The sequence below is a fragment of the Perca fluviatilis genome, chromosome 10 (assembly GCF_010015445.1).
Source record: "Perca fluviatilis chromosome 10, GENO_Pfluv_1.0, whole genome shotgun sequence".
Taxonomy (NCBI): domain Eukaryota; kingdom Metazoa; phylum Chordata; class Actinopteri; order Perciformes; family Percidae; genus Perca; species Perca fluviatilis.
In genome coordinates, this window is record NC_053121.1 from 1,344,228 (window position 1) to 1,362,894 (window position 18,667).

General features: G+C 42.1%; 1 protein-coding gene across 1 annotated transcript in view; it reads left to right on the forward strand.

The window, feature by feature from the left end:
• Positions 1 to 18,667, forward strand: part of tenm2 (teneurin transmembrane protein 2) — a 300,069-nt gene that overhangs the window by 119,531 nt on the left and 161,871 nt on the right. Inside the window, exon 3 of the mRNA XM_039813221.1 lies at positions 8,392 to 8,766. Coding sequence (XP_039669155.1) covers positions 8,541 to 8,766 — 226 coding nt within the window. The 5' untranslated portion in view covers positions 8,392 to 8,540. The remainder of the gene's footprint in view (positions 1 to 8,391; positions 8,767 to 18,667) is intronic.

Below are 18,667 nucleotides of genomic sequence, written 5' to 3' on the forward strand. Positions count from 1 at the left end.
CTCAGTCAGAGCCCAGTCCAAAGCTCATACAAGGCAGGCTTGTGTGTTAGTGTTAGACAGAGAATGATAGAGGTCATGGTGCGTTTATAGATGTGGATACATACAGGAATATTTATATATGCTAATACATGTGAGTACGACACACATACACACTTAAGTCTCAGTACAGGAAGTAATCAGGATGCCTTCCCCGGACAGTGAAGTTCCAATGAGCAGCACATGTTTTTTACACATTTATACAGCTTAAATGTGTTATCCATACAATGAAATTAAAAGTATATTGTACATAATGAGATATTTGTCCAAAAAGCTATTAATTACCATACTGTGTTAAAAGGAATTACATTGATTCAGTATGCACCCTCAGAAAAGATTTCACTGGTGAAAAGAAATAATTAATCACAAGGATAATAAGGATTTACACTTAAAGATATGACGTCAAGTATAAGCTTCTCTTAAGGGAAATTCAAACATGTAATTGGATGCTTTGATGAACTGTATAATATTTGGGCCTTGAGTAGGAAGCTCTTCCAGAAATCAAGATGCACGCAGGTTTTTTGGCGACGTGTAATTGAGCACAAGTCTCATAACGACGATTTGTTTTTCCTCTTTATTCTCACGCAACCTCTCTGTACTCCGCTCTCTCCCCGTCTACTCTTTTGTTTCTCTGTCACTCAGAGTCTTCGTCTCTTTGTCTTCGTGAACAAACTGTGTAAACAACTTAATTTGAGCAGCAGCACAAAAAAGCAGCAGAAAATTGAGCGCAAAATGCTTCATAGCCACAATTTTGTCTTTTGTGATAACATTGCCTTGCCGTGTTTTTAATAGGCTGTCTTTTCTTTTCGAATAAAAAAGAAAAAGAGAGAGAGAATGAAGAACTCCATCTCCAAGAGTGCTGGAAGAGTGGATGAAGTTTCTGATGGAAAGGCTCCATGCTGTGTTTTATCAGGCTTTTAGCCACCAGTCTTGTTGGCTGATTGTTGCTTTTGGTTTGGTTACAATTGAATTAAATGAGCCAGATAATGACTTCTTTACAAGCTCTTCTAATCCAACCATAAGATAAGATCAGATAGAAATGACTGTATCTATATCAATGTGCAAAAACAGATGTGTGTCTATTTGTCTATAAAGTGACATACATATAGTACATACGGGTATAGATTTACACAGGGAGTGCTATAAAGTACAAAGAAATAAAACAATAAATCAGTCGAATGACAGAAATATATTTGGCAAATATTTTTTAATAGATTTTTTTTTTCTAGCAAAAACTGACAGTTCCAGCATTTCAATTGACAGGATTTGCTGCATTTCTTTGTTTTATGTGATAATAAAGTGAACGTTTTTGGGTTTGGGCTGTCGGTCAGACAAAACAAGACATTTGAAAAAGTCACCTTAGGCTTTAGGATAACAGGACATGCATTTTTCACTATTTTCTGATGTTTTATAGATCAAAGAATGAATCATCACTTATTTGAGAAAAGAATCTCCAGATTAATTCATGGATAATAACTACATACAGTACATACAATTTAGTTGCATATTAAACTGGACTAGATGGATGAAATTAATGGATATTATATATACATACATGTGGAAAGCACAGTGAATCCTTAAGCTTAACTGTATAGCGTAGTGGCTACCTTATCTATAGTAAGCTTAATTCAATGTATGAATCAAATGTGTGTTTTTTTTCACAAATAGGCCAGTTTATCTTTGCTTTTAATATGTTGAATTCATATTAATGTATATTTTCAGACGTTTTAATTTTTGAAAAAATAAATGTTTTTTTGACATAATTTGGCGGCTCCCATGCACATACTCTGAGGACCCCCTCGGGGTCACAGACCCCCTGTTGAAAATCTTTGGAATAGAGCTTTACTGAAATATACAAAAACAACTAAACTGTAAAAGCTCTGTTGTAGAGTTTTGTCTGGAGTATATATTATATTAATACATGAACATGAATCAATAAATGTCAGGATAGTTTGTAGCTTAGACAGAGTAAACATGCCCTTGTTGAGCCTCCTCCTAGTTAGCTGCAGTAGGAGTCATCTGAACAGGAAGCCTCCCACAGTGTGATGGCCCTAAACAGCATCTATAGTAGCACTCAAACACTGCCTCCATGCTTATTTGTTTGATAAATGAGATGGCTGGATGGAATCTTTGCAGCTAATTGTCTTTGGGTATCTAGCCAATGTGCATGTAACCATTACAAATGCAGTGAAATAATATGCACAGCAGAGCTGGGTCGATTGCGATCAGCATGTTCCCAGAGCCGGCTGTCTCTGCAGTGCTTTCTTCAGGCACATTTGAGGCATGATGCAACAAACCACATAATACCTGAGGCAAATTTCAAACCATGAATGCACTAATGCACCTACTGCTGAAACATTGGTGACCCACCACTTTTACAGAGTGGCCTGTTGGTTTGATAATATGTGTTTTATTTTTTAATGAGGACCGACTGAATTAGCCACATCAAGAAGAATTTGACGAGCATTTTCAAGAAAAAAGTAGTTCACAAGTTTCAGTATGCAACTTATTGGGACGGAATGTGTCAGATATATTTAGTTTTTGACAGGTTAAGAAAACGAGATGCTTATTTTCCTACACACTTTTGAAGCATGTGATTACATGGCTAAAAAGCGTTAAAACATCTGATTTTGCATTTTAAGTTTAAAAACTGGGTCCACACAGTTCATATTGCTGACTCTTTGATATTTGGACTCTTTCAGAGGTTGATCAGGTTGAATGGGAATCCATCTTGTCCAATGCTCGCTAATCCATTGACATCATTAGCTTCCAATTAACTGGGTGTGATTTCTAGTTACATTGTCATTTTCCATATTTTTCTTCCCAAGCTCTTATTTGTAGAGAAAAGGCCATTATCTGTACCAAACTTCACCTCTGTAATTTCAAAAATGAATTCTCCACCCTCCCTGTCAGCTTCCAATTACATTTCTCATTCTGCCTGGATTTCATGGTCACTTCACGGTCACGCACGTCTCTTTTCTCCTTCGTCTAACTACCCTTTGTCGACTGTCAGGGAAACACAGCTACTTGCAGGCTCATGTGGCTGGGTTTGCAAAGTATTGTCTGCGTGTTTGTATATGAATATGCATGTATCTGTGTGCCTGATAGCATACCATGAAATTGTGGTAAGTGACCAGTCAGAACTACAATAAGTTATTATACTTCTGATAAATGAGATAATCCGCCTCAGTGTGATGATCAGGAGGGGTTGGACTGCTGTCACCGGAATAATTAACAAAATACAGTGTGCTGTGTGTGTGTGTTTTGTGTGTGTGTGTGTGTGTGTGTGTGTGTGTGTTTGAAGGTGCGTGCTTCTGCAACCTTGAGGAAAACACCCGCGTGGTTGGAATGTGATTGATATGCGTTCCAGATTTCGTGATTGACCCCCTCGGCTTTCTCCACTTTATCCATCTATTTCTCATTCTGTGTCCTTTCTACTCAACTAATGTTACACCTACAATCTACAACGCAAGTCATTTTACTGTGATTGCCACACACACTGTGCATCACTATACAGGGGGGTCTTAAATTGGTACTAAGGGTGGGCGATATGGCCCTAAAATAATATCATGACATTTCAGGGTATTTCTATAATGATAATGATATTTTTGATGACATCACAAAATACTGAACAGTGTTTTCATTTTTTTATTATTTATTATTAATTTCAAGAACAAACAATTGCAACTAAATGGGTGTTCTTTTTGCAACTTCCGGGTCGTAACTCCGGAAAACAACTCGTAAAACGACTTCGGTGGACAAAAAGAACGCACCATTATAGTGTGTATTAACGTTAACTGAAAACTATAATAATTATCTCTCAGTTCTTTAGTTTGTATTAATTAATAGTAACTCAGAGTGAGATTCAGATTCTTTATAAAAAAATAAATATTACAACAAAGTGCACATCTAAACAGTTGCCAAATTAACATGAGTTTATGAAACGTAAGTGAACGCAACATAAAGTCCCGTCCGTACGAATCGAGTAAGCCCTGACTGCAGTACGCAGATCGAGGAGTGGCTCAATGTGGGTGGAGCTAAACGTTTGACTCCGCCCACTTGCCAAATAGCAATTGGCAGAGCCATTTCTCTATCACTCTGGCAATTGGTGTGAGGGGAAAACACAGGACTTTCAAGCTGACCGGAGATCTTTTCCCGTTGTTGTTTTTCTTAACCCAACCGTCCGTTGTTGGCGTCCCCCAGAGACATGGGCTCGTTTCCCGCGAATTACGTTTGCTTTCCCCGTTATCCTTTCCTTAACCCAGCGGCGGAGTGGAACCAAAACATCTACCGGGAAATCATGTAGACCACCGGCCGGCAGGCAGTGTCCGTCCGCGGGCAGGTAGCGTCCGTCCGCGGGCAGCCAGCCGGCAGCCAGCGTCCGTCCGCGGGCAGGCAACCAGCGTCCGTCCGCGGGCAGGCAGCCAGCGTCCGTCCGCGGGCAGGCAGCCAGCGTCCGTCCGCGGGCAGCCAGCCGGCAGGTTAGTCCGTCCAGACTTTCCCGATTGCCACTCCGCCTCTGCCTTAACAACCGTCAGTTGTTGTCTGGCGTTCCCCAGAGACCAGGGCTCATTTCCCGGGAGTCATGTTTGCTTTCCCCGTTCTTTTTTCCTTTTTACAATTCAAATATCATTGTTTATTATAATCTATATATCTATAATTCAAATATCATTATTTATTATAATCTATATAATATATATTATATTATAAAGGTGTTGCATTGACGTTTGAGAATGTGCTGCCTGATGTCCGCCACCAGATGGCGCGCCCACGGAGTCAAACGTTTAGCTCCGCCCACATTTGGCCCAACCCCGATCTGCGTACTGCAGTCAGGTGCAATTGTACGAATCCCACTATGACCACATAGATATACATAATAGCCTATGTATATCTATGTATGGCCACGCCCTTCAGTAGCATTTATTGGCCAGGCGTCCATAAGAACGCAAGGTAACGTAACCTCATTTATACAGGTCCTATCCCCTGACCAATCGGCTATCCTAACCTTAACCACTCCAGGTGAAATGCCTGACCCCAAACAGTCGCGCGCTTTGTAGGGTGGGTCTTGGCGTGGCCATAGTGGGATTCGTAATTTTGCGTCCCGTCGGTGCCCACGCGCTTTACCGTTCTTTGTTTGTTTGCATAATTCAAGGTTGCAAGCAAAATGTTGGCAACTCCGGAGATATCAGTGAAGCAGGAGGGTTTTCCAGTTTTGTTGTTTCGGACTTCTCCAGTGGTGGCCATGGTGTCTGAAAAGCTGACCGACCACTGGTAAGCTATGTAGCTGGGTGTTGCTGCATGCTAACGTTACTGGTCGGTAAGCTACGCTGTACCTAATGGTGTGTAACGTTAACATTAGTGGTATGACGTAGTGGTATGACGTGTCACGATATGATAAACATATATATATGTAATGTATTTATATATCAGACCCCTAATTGACACATTTAACGTTATTCCTGTAACTGTAATAGTCTTGCCTTGCCAGACCTTCCTTCGCAGGTGCCAAGCTGTTTCACAGTACCGCAGCCCAGCTGGCTCGCGCATATGTGACGTCATGAAATAGCCTTAAGGTCGGTTACACACTGGCTGCGTGACGTGAGCGTGGCGTTTCTGTTGCGTGTTGATGATTGATGGCAAAATAGGCTACAGAATATTTTGTTCTGTAGCCTATTGACTGGTGCAATATTAGAAAATAGATTTTTTGAATTACATTTATATCTGCATTTATATCAAAACCTAGAGACTTTCAAACATCAACATGCCATTTATTAATATGTATTCGTGTCTAAACAACATAAAAACATCTTTTCATATTCTATTTTGCCTGGAAACTATTCCAACAGGCTTGCGTGTTGCATGAAAAATAGGCATTGGTTCTATTTCTAGCAGCCATGCGTTTTCTACGCGGCTCGAGCCGCACCTGAGACGCGCGTGTCACGCAGGCAGCGTGTAAGCTGGGGCGGCTGTGGCTAAGTGGTAGAGAGGTCGCCTGCCAATCGGAAGGTTGGTGGTTCGATCCCTGGCCCTGCATTTCCATGCAGAAGTGTCCTTGGGCAAGACACTGAACCCCGAGTTGCCCCCGATGCTGCGCCATCGGAGTGTAAATGTGTGTGAGTGTGTATCTGATGAGCAGGTGGCACCTTGTACGGCAGCCTCGGCCACAGTGTGTGAATGGTGAATGGTTCCTGTACTATGTTAAAGCGCGTTGAGTAGTCGTTAAGACTAGAAAAGCGCTATATAAAAAACAGTCCATTTAAGCTCTAACCTGTTAACGTGCTCTGGTTTATTGGCATTTCTTTAAACCAATCGCAATCGTATTGGGTGGTTCTAAGCGCCGAGCGCAGCCACGGTGCCTCTGAACTTGTTTTGGTGGAACATATGTACGTTCAAAAGTAGTTTTAGTCGTGCAACAGAAAACTCAGATTGGACAGATAGTCTAGCTAGCTGTCTGGATTTACCCTGCAGAGATCTGAGGAGCAGTTAACCATAGTCCTCACAAATCCACCGGAGTTTAAAATTACAACACAAAGAAAGCGGAAGGAAACGGGACATCCTTAAATGGACATCCGAAAATAGTTACATCCGGCAGAATTTCCAGCATAACTAGAGCAATCCTGGAAGTGGAACGTCTGTGTTTAACGCACATACAACTTAATTTAACTTTTTGAAAAGAAAGTGATTAAGTGTATATACATCCCAAAATGACGAACTATTTCTTTAACATAATCATAATCGGAACCTTTATCTCTCATATGCATATCAGAAGTACAGTGCACACACTCAGCTGCGCACTCTCACAAAGCCCCATGACTTTCATAATGCCAGCCACAATGTTCCCAAATTTGCCGAGCCAGTAGCCCTCTCTATTTCCTTACCCTCCATTCAAGGTACAAACACATTAAGGTTGAACTCCTAATAGCCTGTGTGATGGATGCCGGAGCATAATGAGCTCTTTATGAGACTTAATACCTACTGTTAATCAATGGACATAGCAGGGCACTTTTCAATACTACCTTCTAAGCATTTTAAAATGAGCCCTCATTGAATAAATTGACTGACATTTTGTTTCCTTCTCTCTCTTTTTCTCCCTTCTCTTTCTTCCTCCGTCCCAGTATGCAATTAGTTACACCACATATTCTGAAATGATGCCTTTTCTTTAGAAATACATACTGTCCAGACTGAGAGATATTATTTTACTGAAAATGCAACGCTATGCTGTAATGCCGTGGGTGGACCAGACTTTCCTCAGCCTGAAGCAATAGCAACATGGATGACCTATTTATTACCATAAATATCCCATACAGGCAGCTGGAAGCGTTCCTGTCAATTACTGCTGGTTGTTGTATTGTTGTACTTTGATCTTTGACTGCTAATGTAATGCATTGCTCAAGGCCGCTGCGCTAGAATCATGCTGTATTAGCATCATAATCATGTATAATCTGCGTCCAGGATTTGAATAGATTAAAAGTGGGCTGTTTCTGATGCAATAGCAAGGGACTGATCAGGCGTAAGCACAGAGCAGGTGATGTGTTGATGCACATGTTCAGCGGTGTTACAAACTGAGTCAGGGCCAGGTAACACTGTTAGCTCAGCACAGATACCAGTGTGTTTGTTGTCTGTGACTGTGTGTGTGTGTCTGTGTGTGTGTGTACTGTATGTATATCTGCATCTGGTTGTGTTTGATTATCCCTTACAGCCTCTAAGGAAGCGGGATTCATTCTCACTCTGATAATGAGGGAGAGACTAGCAATGCCCTCAAGTCATTTCTCCTCTTCTTCCATTCTTCCTGTTGCATCCGGCTGCTTTTCTTTTTTTCTTGCACTTTACCTTTTCCTGCCTAGATATTCTGTGTCTCTTTTCCCATAATTCTGTCTATCTTTCCTCTTGGCTTTCCTCCCACTTTCTTGACATCATCATTCCCCCTTTGTGTGTCTGTATTTATGTGCAGCTGTCATCAGTTTAAGAAAACTGGACCGTGTTTGAGTCACTCCCTGTTTTAATGTCATAGATTTAATGATGCCGATTGATTGATGCCGGCTGACCATTATTCATTGGCCTGGTCGATGGTTGACTATCTCTGTGGACCCCGGCAATGGCAGCTCTGTTTCTCCCCACATAGCACAAATAGCCTTACTTATCCCGCATCAATACTCTGATGTGTTGTATATTTGCCTGGTTGCTCAAATGTCCATTCAACACACTCCCTCTTACCTAACTTTCCCTGTAGATTCTCCGGGGGGGTTCAAAGCAGGAATGAGTCACAGCAGTGCATCCATTAAATTTAAACCAACCTTTTTCGCTTTCTTTTCCACTCTCTCCATCTCTCCCTCTCTCTCTATCTCTGTTTTCCAGGTGACTGAAGTGGAGATTGACATTACGGAGGCCCACTAGGAGGCCCCTTCCTCCCCCACCTACCACTTTTTCCTCTTCCTCTTCCTCTACTTCCATCTTTTTTCCCTGCAACCCCACCCCCACCTTCCCCCACCCCATCCAACCTCAGCATGGATCTGAAGGATCGTAGGCACCGCTCCCTTACCAGGGGTCGCTGCTCCAAAGACTCCCAGTACAACAACTCCTCCCTGGATGCAGAGGAGTGTCGTGTGCCTACCCAGAAGTCCTACAGCTCCAGCGAGACGCTCAAGGCCTTCGACCATGAGCAGAGGCTGCACTATGGCGGCTGCGTGACTGACCTGGTTCACCACGAGGCTGATGAGTACTCCAGGCAAGGTGAGTTTGTGGAGCAAAGCATTCCCTTCAAATGCTTTATTACACTGTAGCTTGGGGCTTGATCCATACTGTGCTGGACTGGAGACATTACATGCAAAATCAAGTCAATTTAATGATTATAAAGGAATAGTTCAACATTTAGGGAAATATATGCTTAGCTTTTTTTCTTGCCAAGAGTGAGATTAGGATATTGATACCTCTCTGTTGTCTATACGCTAACTACAGTATGTAGTTAGAGCAATCAGCTGGTGAGCTTAGCGTAGCTTAGAAAAAAAGACAGCTATGCTTGTTTTCTCCAAAGGGGACACCTCTAAAGCTCACTAATCAATAGGGTTGGGTATCGTTTGGGTTTTTTCCGATACCGGCGCTAAAGCGATACTTTTAAAATGGTGCCGGTGCCTGAACTGATACTTTTTAAAGATTAAATAATAATGTAATAACTATAACTTATACAAATAACTTATTTCACCAGTAAATTGCTGTTGAATGACAAAAACAACCACCAGATTGGAAAAGGGTATTTTACAATAACTTTGAATGCACCACAAGGCTACCTGTTTCACATGAACTCACCATCTGTGTTGTTTTTTTAGTTTTTTAGCTCAATTATTAACAATTTACACAAAACAAATTTCAATAAGGCTCAAATCTCTATTTATTCAAATTGTTTAACACTGTACTGTTCAAGTAAAATGAATTTGTAGTGCAACCTGAAGCCAGATGTAGGCTATCAATCCAACAACAAAATAAAGTCCCTTTCAGGAGGAATACAAAAATAAAAACTTAAAGTAAACAGAGCAAGTGGAAAAAGAGTAGCCTGTATTTGCTTTTTTTTAACAGTAGGTCAAATAATAAATAAGCTCTTGTTTAACATCCAAGCTCTTCTCCCTTTTAATTTAGCTGAGTTCATTGATACCTCACATAAGACTCTACCTTAAACGGGTCAGCAGTTATGAAAGGGGGCGTGGCTTAAGCATAGGGGTCGGGCCAAACCATCACCAGTCAAAACGAAACTCTGCTGAGTTCTATGATACCTCACACAAGACTCTACCTTAAACAGTTCAAAAGCCATGAAAGGGGGCGTGGCCTGAGTACATGGTCGTGGTTACAGTACAGGGGCCAGCTCAGTATCACAAGTAGACCACACATTCTAAGTTTCATAGATGTTTGTCATATAAGGCTGATTTCCTGGTGCCAGTGGGGGGTGCTATGACCAAAAGTCAATTTTGGCCTGTATATGTCCTCAGGCCTGGACTTATGTTGATTGTGGGAAATTTCAAGCAGATATGACAATGTACACTGTAGTTAAAGCCATTTTCTCGTTCATCGCTAAATGCTCAAAATGGCCGCAACACCCACACACCGTCTGACGAAAAGTTTTTCTTTTAATAACTTTTCATCTTTAAGGTGTTGAGACGGTACAGATCAAATTTGAAGTCCATTGGATGAAATCTCTAGGAGGAGTTCGTCAAAGTACAGCACCTTGACTTTTAGGCCTACTTCCTGTTGCCACTAGGGGGCGCTATGACTTTAAGTAAATATCGGCCTTTATTTGTCCTCAGGGTTGGACTCTTATGAATCCTGAAAAGTTTCGAGCCAGTTGGACAATGTACACTCAAGTTACACCCACTTCCTGTTTCGGCGGCGAAACACACAAAATGGCCGCCACGGCCACGCCCTATGACGTTTTCATCTTTAACATCTTAAGATGGCACAGACCGAGTTTGAAGTTGATCGGATGAAATCTCTAGGAGGAGTTCGTTAAAGTACGACATGTGGAAATGGCCAAAATCGCACACATTTTGAACTTTCAATTCAAAATGGCGGACTTCCTGTTGGGTTTAGGGTATGGCTCCAATGACATTTTTTGTGCATCTTGACATGCTACATATGTGTACCAAGTTTCGTTAGTCTACGTTAAACCCACTGCAGGGGCTCAATTTCTTCAACTTTGTAGGGGGCGCTAGCGAGCCATTTTTGTGCACCTATTCCCGAAACCCTTAAAATACGTACATTTTCATCAGGCTTGATGCAACCGCCAATTTTGGTGAGTTTTTGAGTGTGGTAAGCCCCTCAAAAAGGCGATTCATTTGCTGGAAGAATAAAAATTCCTTCAGTTTCAATAGGGCCTTCACCGCTGTCGGCGCTCAGGCCCTAATGAAGGCTGCCAATTACAGCTAATAGGCAAAACTAGTAGGAACTCAAGGATGTAGCAATTTCCTTCACCAATTTACCAATTATCTCTGTTCTCAGTGCAGCTCCCGTAGTCATTTTCCTGTCCAGCACGTATGGTTGAGCCAAGCATAGCTCATCACTTTCAGAGCCCTTCCAGTCCTGTTATGATTCTTAAACATCTGTTATCACACATTAATGTCACATTGCTGTACTTTGTAAAGGTTTTCCAGCTGTATACTACTTTTAGCCACTGTGTGTTTCTTGCTAGGCCTCCTTTGCAAGCTGTTAATGTAATCAGATGGTGTAAATGCTGCACTTTGCAGCAGAGGACCAAAGCAGACCTTTAGCACCGGAAAGCCTGTCATAATGAACTTCTGTATCCCCTGGTGAGCAAGTTAGCCGATAGGCCGATAGGTCATCTCAAAAGGGGTGGGCCTGCTCCCATAGGCATGTCTTTAAACTGTGTATGTGTGTATATTGCATAAGGACATGAAACAGGCAGTATTGATCCCTGGCTAGTGAAAGGAGTCAGACTCAATGGGATTGATCTGTGCTAAGCTCTGTTTTCTCTGCATGGACACAGACAAGAGAGGCAGAGAGCTCAGGGCAATACAACACATGAATGCAGATAAGAGAAGAATAACAGTAAAATCACCTTCACAGAGAAATAGCTGCATGTTAGAGAGTCCTTGATGGTATTTTCTAAATAGAACATCTTCATTATAGCTTGAAAAGGCAGACCTACTGTCAATGTTTCATGTGTGACTGTGAGTGGTTTCAAAAAAATAAGAGAAATTGATCAATCTGACAGTATTTTAAAGAAGAGAAATGTTTAATAGCGCACATGTTTTTAAAGAATACAACCGAAGAGCATTTTTTGCTCTGCGGAGTCAAAGGTGACGATAGAAAATGGATGATTGATTGGCGGGATGCTCGAAAGATTGGAAGTCAGTGGTGTGTGCTGTCCGGACACACTCCACTGCTGCACTGAGCTGACCTCACACCAGGCGATAGCTGGTCGATACCACAGTCCTCTCAGCCTATCAGCTCCTTCGAAAGCCCAGAGCCACAGATGCATCGTGGGAAGTGTGGCCACAGGAGACCAACAGTGTTGCAGCACCATATGGACTGTGACACCACAGGAGGAGAAAGAAAAGGAGTTAGAGTGAGAAAGACGGAGAGAGAGAAGCAGCAGATGAATCGAGTTGTCTCCCTCTTTCAACCAGACATTTTTGTAACTAGTGCTTGAGAGAGTGAGGGATTGAAATAATGTGTTCCTCCTTTGAACAGCTTGTAATTTACAGGCAAGATGGTAAGAGTAGACAGAAACTTTCTTTTCGTCAACAGTAACTACAAAAAATTGGACATAGGGGAGACTTTATTTAATGTCCTTGTTTTATTGAAAACCTAACAAATAGTTAGAAGGGAAGATTTGACGTCTGAACTGACATGCGATATTAGTAATGCATGTGCTTATGAGGCCACACTGTAAAATATGATTAACTTTGATTAAATTATAATGATGTTTTTTTTGGTTGGGTGAGCCATCATGGCGTCGAGTAGTTTTGAGGTCATCTGTAGCTATTCTCAGCATGTCATTTTGCTTTAGTGGTTATGTGTTGCACAAACAATTTACAGGTCTGTGGTGTGTTAATGCATATTGACTTGCCCTCACGGCTATCATTAGACTCCTGTGTGAGACATAAAAGGAGTGAGTGGGACTGGAGCGTGTCACACACGCACGTACATACACTCACACAAACTGTTGCTGAGTTCCATATAGACCAATCTGGAGTGGATGCACGGTTACGTCACTGGAGTTGTGCACGCATCGTGATTGGCAGAAAAACAGCAGAAACAATGATGGATTTACTGTTTTTCAGGGACAGCTGGCTAGTTAGCTAGCTAGCTTGCTAATTCCACCATTCTTTAACCCTACACTGGTTACAGAAAATGAGCCAAACAGCTGACTGGTGGCCAGATCAGTGCTGGCTCCAGAGATGGATATTCTAGCTAGCTAACTAGCCAGCCCTAGCATATCCCCCGAAATGGGGCTGCCCGCCGCTCTCCTCCCAGCGACGTAGTCTGCCAGCCGGAAGACTGCAGGTAGGATTGGGCGATATGTTAAAATTTACCAACCACTGACAGCCCAGCAACCGGCAGCAGGGACTGTCGATGTATTGTGTGAGCAGCAGTGGCTGCGGCAACTACCCCTGCCCCCCTACTTTGTGAGCTGGGAGATTTGTTCCAGCAGCGTGTTTGCTACGTTCCTCAAGCTCTCTTAGCTTTTTTTAGTCTAAGAAATAAACAAGATAAACTCCCAAACAGTCAAGAAAGGAAATATTCTTACACCTATTTCCTTATTAAACAGAAATACAACCTGCACCTTCTGAATTCAAGTTTCTCTCCTTTACCTAATTTCATTTAATTACCTTAAGTCATCCAAAACCTCCACACTTCATTCAAACTCAAATTAAACTTTCTCACTGCATATCCTTATGCATGAAAACTTCACTGGAATTTCAGTGATTCCTGAAGCGTAAATTCATCTTAAATAAGGAACATCATCTCCCCTTGGAACCATGTTTGGAGTGTGTTTGGAGACTTTCTGGGATGCTGTATATTTGTGTTTTGCCTCCCAGGCAAGACATATTTTCTGTGGACTTTCCTCCCAGTCCATTAGGAAACTGTTAATGATAATGTATTCCTCCTACATCCAACATATTCGTCCTGCTCAAACAGTTTGAATTTGTTCCAAATTCCGCACTAGGAGGCAGGTTGGAGTGGTGGATGGGTCGTTTGACCCATCCACCACTCCAATGGAGAACTTTCACCCATCCAGTTGTTGTTGTTTTTTTGTGCTACTTAATGAAACAAACAGAACTTTGTCTTGCTCTGCCTCAAGTGTGAAACTGGAAGTGTACCATAACAGAGTTTGACCCAAAGTACGACCTACGACGAGTACGACTTGTTGTTAATACAACGTCAGGCTGAATGAATTAAGTGAAACTTAATTTATAGCAATTAGAGTTGATAAGTGTTGTTGTTTTTATTTCTATATCAAATGATGCAGCTATACCAGGCTATATTTTAAATTTCTGAACATGCCATGCAAATTTCAAGTTAATCATTTTCCTTTTCAGTTTATTCTCAGTGTTTGAACACTAGCTGTCCCAAATGGCTGATTGCAGATTTTGATAAAGCGTGTTTGCTTGTGTATTCCAGACCCCCCGCTTACATTGGCTCTCAACTCCACTGTTTCCCCATTACACCCTTATTACCTAGTCTGCTTGGATAAGCACAGCCAAATAACACATTCTTTCCTCACCATAACATGCAGCAGCCTGGGAAGCTCATTACAAGTGTTCACTATTTAACACCACAAAGCAACATATTTGAAAACATCACTGATCCCAATAATGTTACAAGCCTCATTCACATATAGCCAGAAATAACAGAGAAAGCTTTGCCTACACGTTTGCTTTTTTTTAACATATAATAGTCTCAGTTTCCTGTCATATTTTCTTAGCAGGTTCGTTCAGGCTGAATGTACATGTATCAATGCTTAACTGATAATCCCATGACTCAAATACAGTGTAAACTCTAATATGCCACTCTGAGCAGTGCACCGAAGCACACTACACCTCTTCTCTCTGCAGACTTTCGCCTCTCTGATCTTTCAACGCATACTGTGCATCTTCTTGCCTTTCTCCCAGTCTTTCTCGATGCCCCTATTCAACACATCCCAGTGGTGTGTTGTCTCCCTAGGTCCACTGCTAGACAGCAGGCATTATCACAGCCACTGCAGTCTCTAGAAGCTTTGGCCTTTCCTTTTAGAAGGATCTAAATGAGTCCCTCTACATTCTCCTCTGCTGCTTTCCCCTCAGGGATGGAAACCACACAGATAATCCACACCACCCACCTGTCTGCCTTACTGCCTGGACTCAACATCATCTACTGTCCCTACTCATTCTCTCTTCATCTTTCCATCTCTCACTTTTTTTCCTCACTTTCATTTATGTCCTCTTTTGCTCTTCTGTCACACCTTTTATACCTGCTTTGTCTGTCTCATTCTTTTTTCTTTTTTTTTTACCCTCGCTGTTCCTGTTTTGTTGCCTTAGTGATGATATCACACATGTGTTATATTGAGGCCCTTTCTATGACTCTGAGAATGAGCATACTGTGTGTGTAGGCCTGTCACAAAAAAAATCTTGCTGGATGATAAATTGTCCCAGAAATTATTGCGATAAACGATAATATTGTTGTTCCAAGACCATTGTCGTCTCATATGATGATAATGGCATAATAATGCAGGTACACCTTTTCAAAGATCACTACACTTTTATTTCTAAAGAATATTTAACACTGGAACTGGAAGACATTTTAAATATCCACAATATGTCTTTGATCTCCTTTAGTATGTCATCTTTCACGCTGTTGTACAGTTGTGGAATTGCTGTTATGTTCTCCCAGGCAATTCGTACTGGTTGGCAAATCTTTGCAGCATTCCTCGAGTCTACAGACTCTGTACTACATTTAACAATTATTTATTAAACACTAAATATTAAATTTAAATAATATATAATTAATAGATTATATTTATCTATATCTATGTGGCTATCTGCCACATGGCGAGTAAATGTTTGTACCAAAATAGTTCTGTTTTTCAGTCTTCATTTTGGCGAAGGTGCAGCTACTTTCTTCTGCTGTCTGCAGGTTGGAGCTTCGCGGGGGCGGGCCGACACACACACACACACACACACACACACTGGCGCCCTGTCAGTACCCGATCCGTTCCACCTGCACAATCCGTTCTGCGAATGTGCAAGATGACACGTATGCCATGACGTAGGCGCAGATGATAATGCTGCGTTCATGCCACCTCGAAGTAACAGGCACCGCCCTACTGGTTACGTTGTTTCTGTAGCTAGATTCAGTCTAAAATAACGTTAAGTCAAACTTAATGGGAAAAGCAGGCTACAGCTAAATTAAGACATTACAGTAATAACAATAAAGACAAGTATTGAGTGATTGTATTTTAAATGAGCACAAGTAAAGTAGAACTGACGTAACAGCTGTTATATATGTGCGTTTATTTTCAAGTTTTATTTTGAGGGTCTTTTAAAGTTTACATGCTGTCTCTGCTAGCGGTTAGCCGAATTAGCTGTTAGCTAAACTAACGTTAGCTTAACTGTGGAGGCTAACGGCAGACCGCTGCAATCAGCTAGCGGTTAGCCAAATTAACCGTTAGCTAAACTAACGTTAGCTTCCCGGTGGAGGCTAACGGCAGACCGCTATAATCACCTAGCGGTCCGCCGAATTAACCGTTAGCTAAACTAACGTTAGCTTCCCGGGGGAGGCTAACGGCAGACCGCTATAATCACCTAGCGGTCCGCCGAATTAGCTATTAGCTAACTAACGTTAGCTGGAGGCTAGCGTGTGAACATCTTGCGCATGCGCAGAACGGATCGTGCAGGTGGAAGCGGTGCCGTTATTCCAAGGTGGTGGTGGTGTCACTACCCAAAGTGAGAATAGTGCAGATTTGAGTTGCGCATGCTCAGATTTAAACGGTTTACGGCATAACGTGTCATACCCGATGTTAACCGAGTCAGACCGGCTTTGGTCGAGTGCAAATGTGAGTTGCGCATGTTCAGATTTAAACTGTTTACGGCATAACGTGTCTTACTGAAATTTGTGAAATCTGTAAAATAATAAACTTTTCTCTTTACATACAATAACAGAAGATGGGAATCATTTCTGTGTCTGATTGCTAATTTGTAGCTAGCAGTCATTTCAAAAACGTTTTAGCTCTCTATTATTGTTAGATTGCTAACGTTGGCTCAAAACGCCATTCAAGTGACAGCCGATGTTGTGTTTGATTGCTAACTTGTAGCTAGCAGTCATTTCAAAAACGTTTTAGCTATTTATGATTGTTTGACTGCTAACGTTAGCTAAAAACGCCATTAGCATCTAGCTAGTAGGCTAGCTACTTGATTGCTAACGTTAGCTCAAAACGCCGTTAGCATCTTGTAGGCTACTTGTCGCAAAGTGACGCATGCGCAACTCACATCTGCACTCGTCGCAAAGTGACGCATGCGCAACTCAAATCTGCACTCTACTCACTTTGGGTGGAATGAACGCAGCATTATCATCTGCGCCTACGTCATAGCATACGTGTCATCTTGCACATGCGCAGAACGGATTGTGCAGGTGGAACGGATCGGGTACTGACACGCACCTCTGACATACTTTCCGCACTCTGTGTCCGTGGACAGCTGTAAGCTTGTACCGGTGTTGATGTTCTGTGCCAGACTGATCTCATAAAGTGGTGTATGTATGACACGCCAATTCGCATGCCATTTTGGCGTGTTATCAAGACGCATAATCGCTTTTTAGCGTGTTTATCAACGCAATTTGCCCGCCATTGACCTACATTAAGAGTGAATTACTAAAGCCTTTCCCAGTGTTCTTTTCCTAAACCCAACCTTATTTTAATTTTTTTACACGTGTGTGACACGATAGTACGTCACATTCTCGTGATAACACGCAAAGTGGTGACGCCACGTGGTGTGTATGTTTACATCTGCTGCATACAGCGCAAACATACATGTGGATAGCTGAAAATACGTCCAGATAACACGCCATTTGGCTTTAGGAAAGTGTTGTGTATGTTTACGCAAAGTCATGATGCCATGTTGTCAGACACATGCAGCCACTTTCCTGAAACCGCTTCCGAGACAAGTCCACAGCGGCGTGTATGTCCGAGCCTGTCTCCACCGTCTCCACCGTCTCCACCGCCTCCCACCGCCTCCACCGCCTCCACCTGCAGGTTGTCAGCTGTGTGCTTTGGAACGAAAGGGAGAAAACAGGATGCGGAGTAACACGGCGGATATCGCTCGTATACTTTTTGACGGCGCCTTAACTGCAAAGTGCTGCGGGAAACCCTGCTCCATCTCTCAACTAGCGTTTTCTGTCACTCTCTCTCCGCCAGGAGTCCCGCCTCTCTACACAAAGAAGAGACAGACAGACAGACAGACAGACAGACAGACAGACAAGAAAAACAAACAAGCATGCAAATGGAAATTATCGAGGCCGGAAAAATGATCGAGCTAATTTTTTTTATCGTGTTATTAATTGATTTATTGACTATCGCGACAGGCCTAACCGTGTGTGTCTTTGTGTATCTTTGCCCGCTATACCAGCTCTATAGGCTTGACCTGTCATATTCACAGATGCACTGAAATGTGCATGTGTGTGCTTATATAATTACAATGAGGCCGATCAAACCCATAAGAGCCAGTGGCATATAATGGCCATTTTAATTTCCTTTTCTCAATCAACTTTAATGTGGACAAATAACTACAGTAGCCAATGATTGCTTTGTCCAAAAACGCTGCCTCTATTCAAGATTATACAAGAATGGACATGGACAGGCATAATTTGCTCTGTATTTCCATTCTTTGAGGAGAGGAGACTTCCAAGTATCTGCAAGTACAGCAGCAGCCTCTCATGATATTCCGTGAGATTTAGGAACTAACCCTAACCGTCAGCCTCCTATGTGACTTGTTTGCAGAATCTTCCATGACGGGATGAGAGGAACCTGCATTACACGGTTATACTTGTGATTTATCAAGTCCTTGGCCAATTCAAATCACTTTTTAGCAGAGACTCAAGGTGTGATTCCTGGTAGTGGTTGTCCGATGAGCACAACTCTGACTCTGTTTGG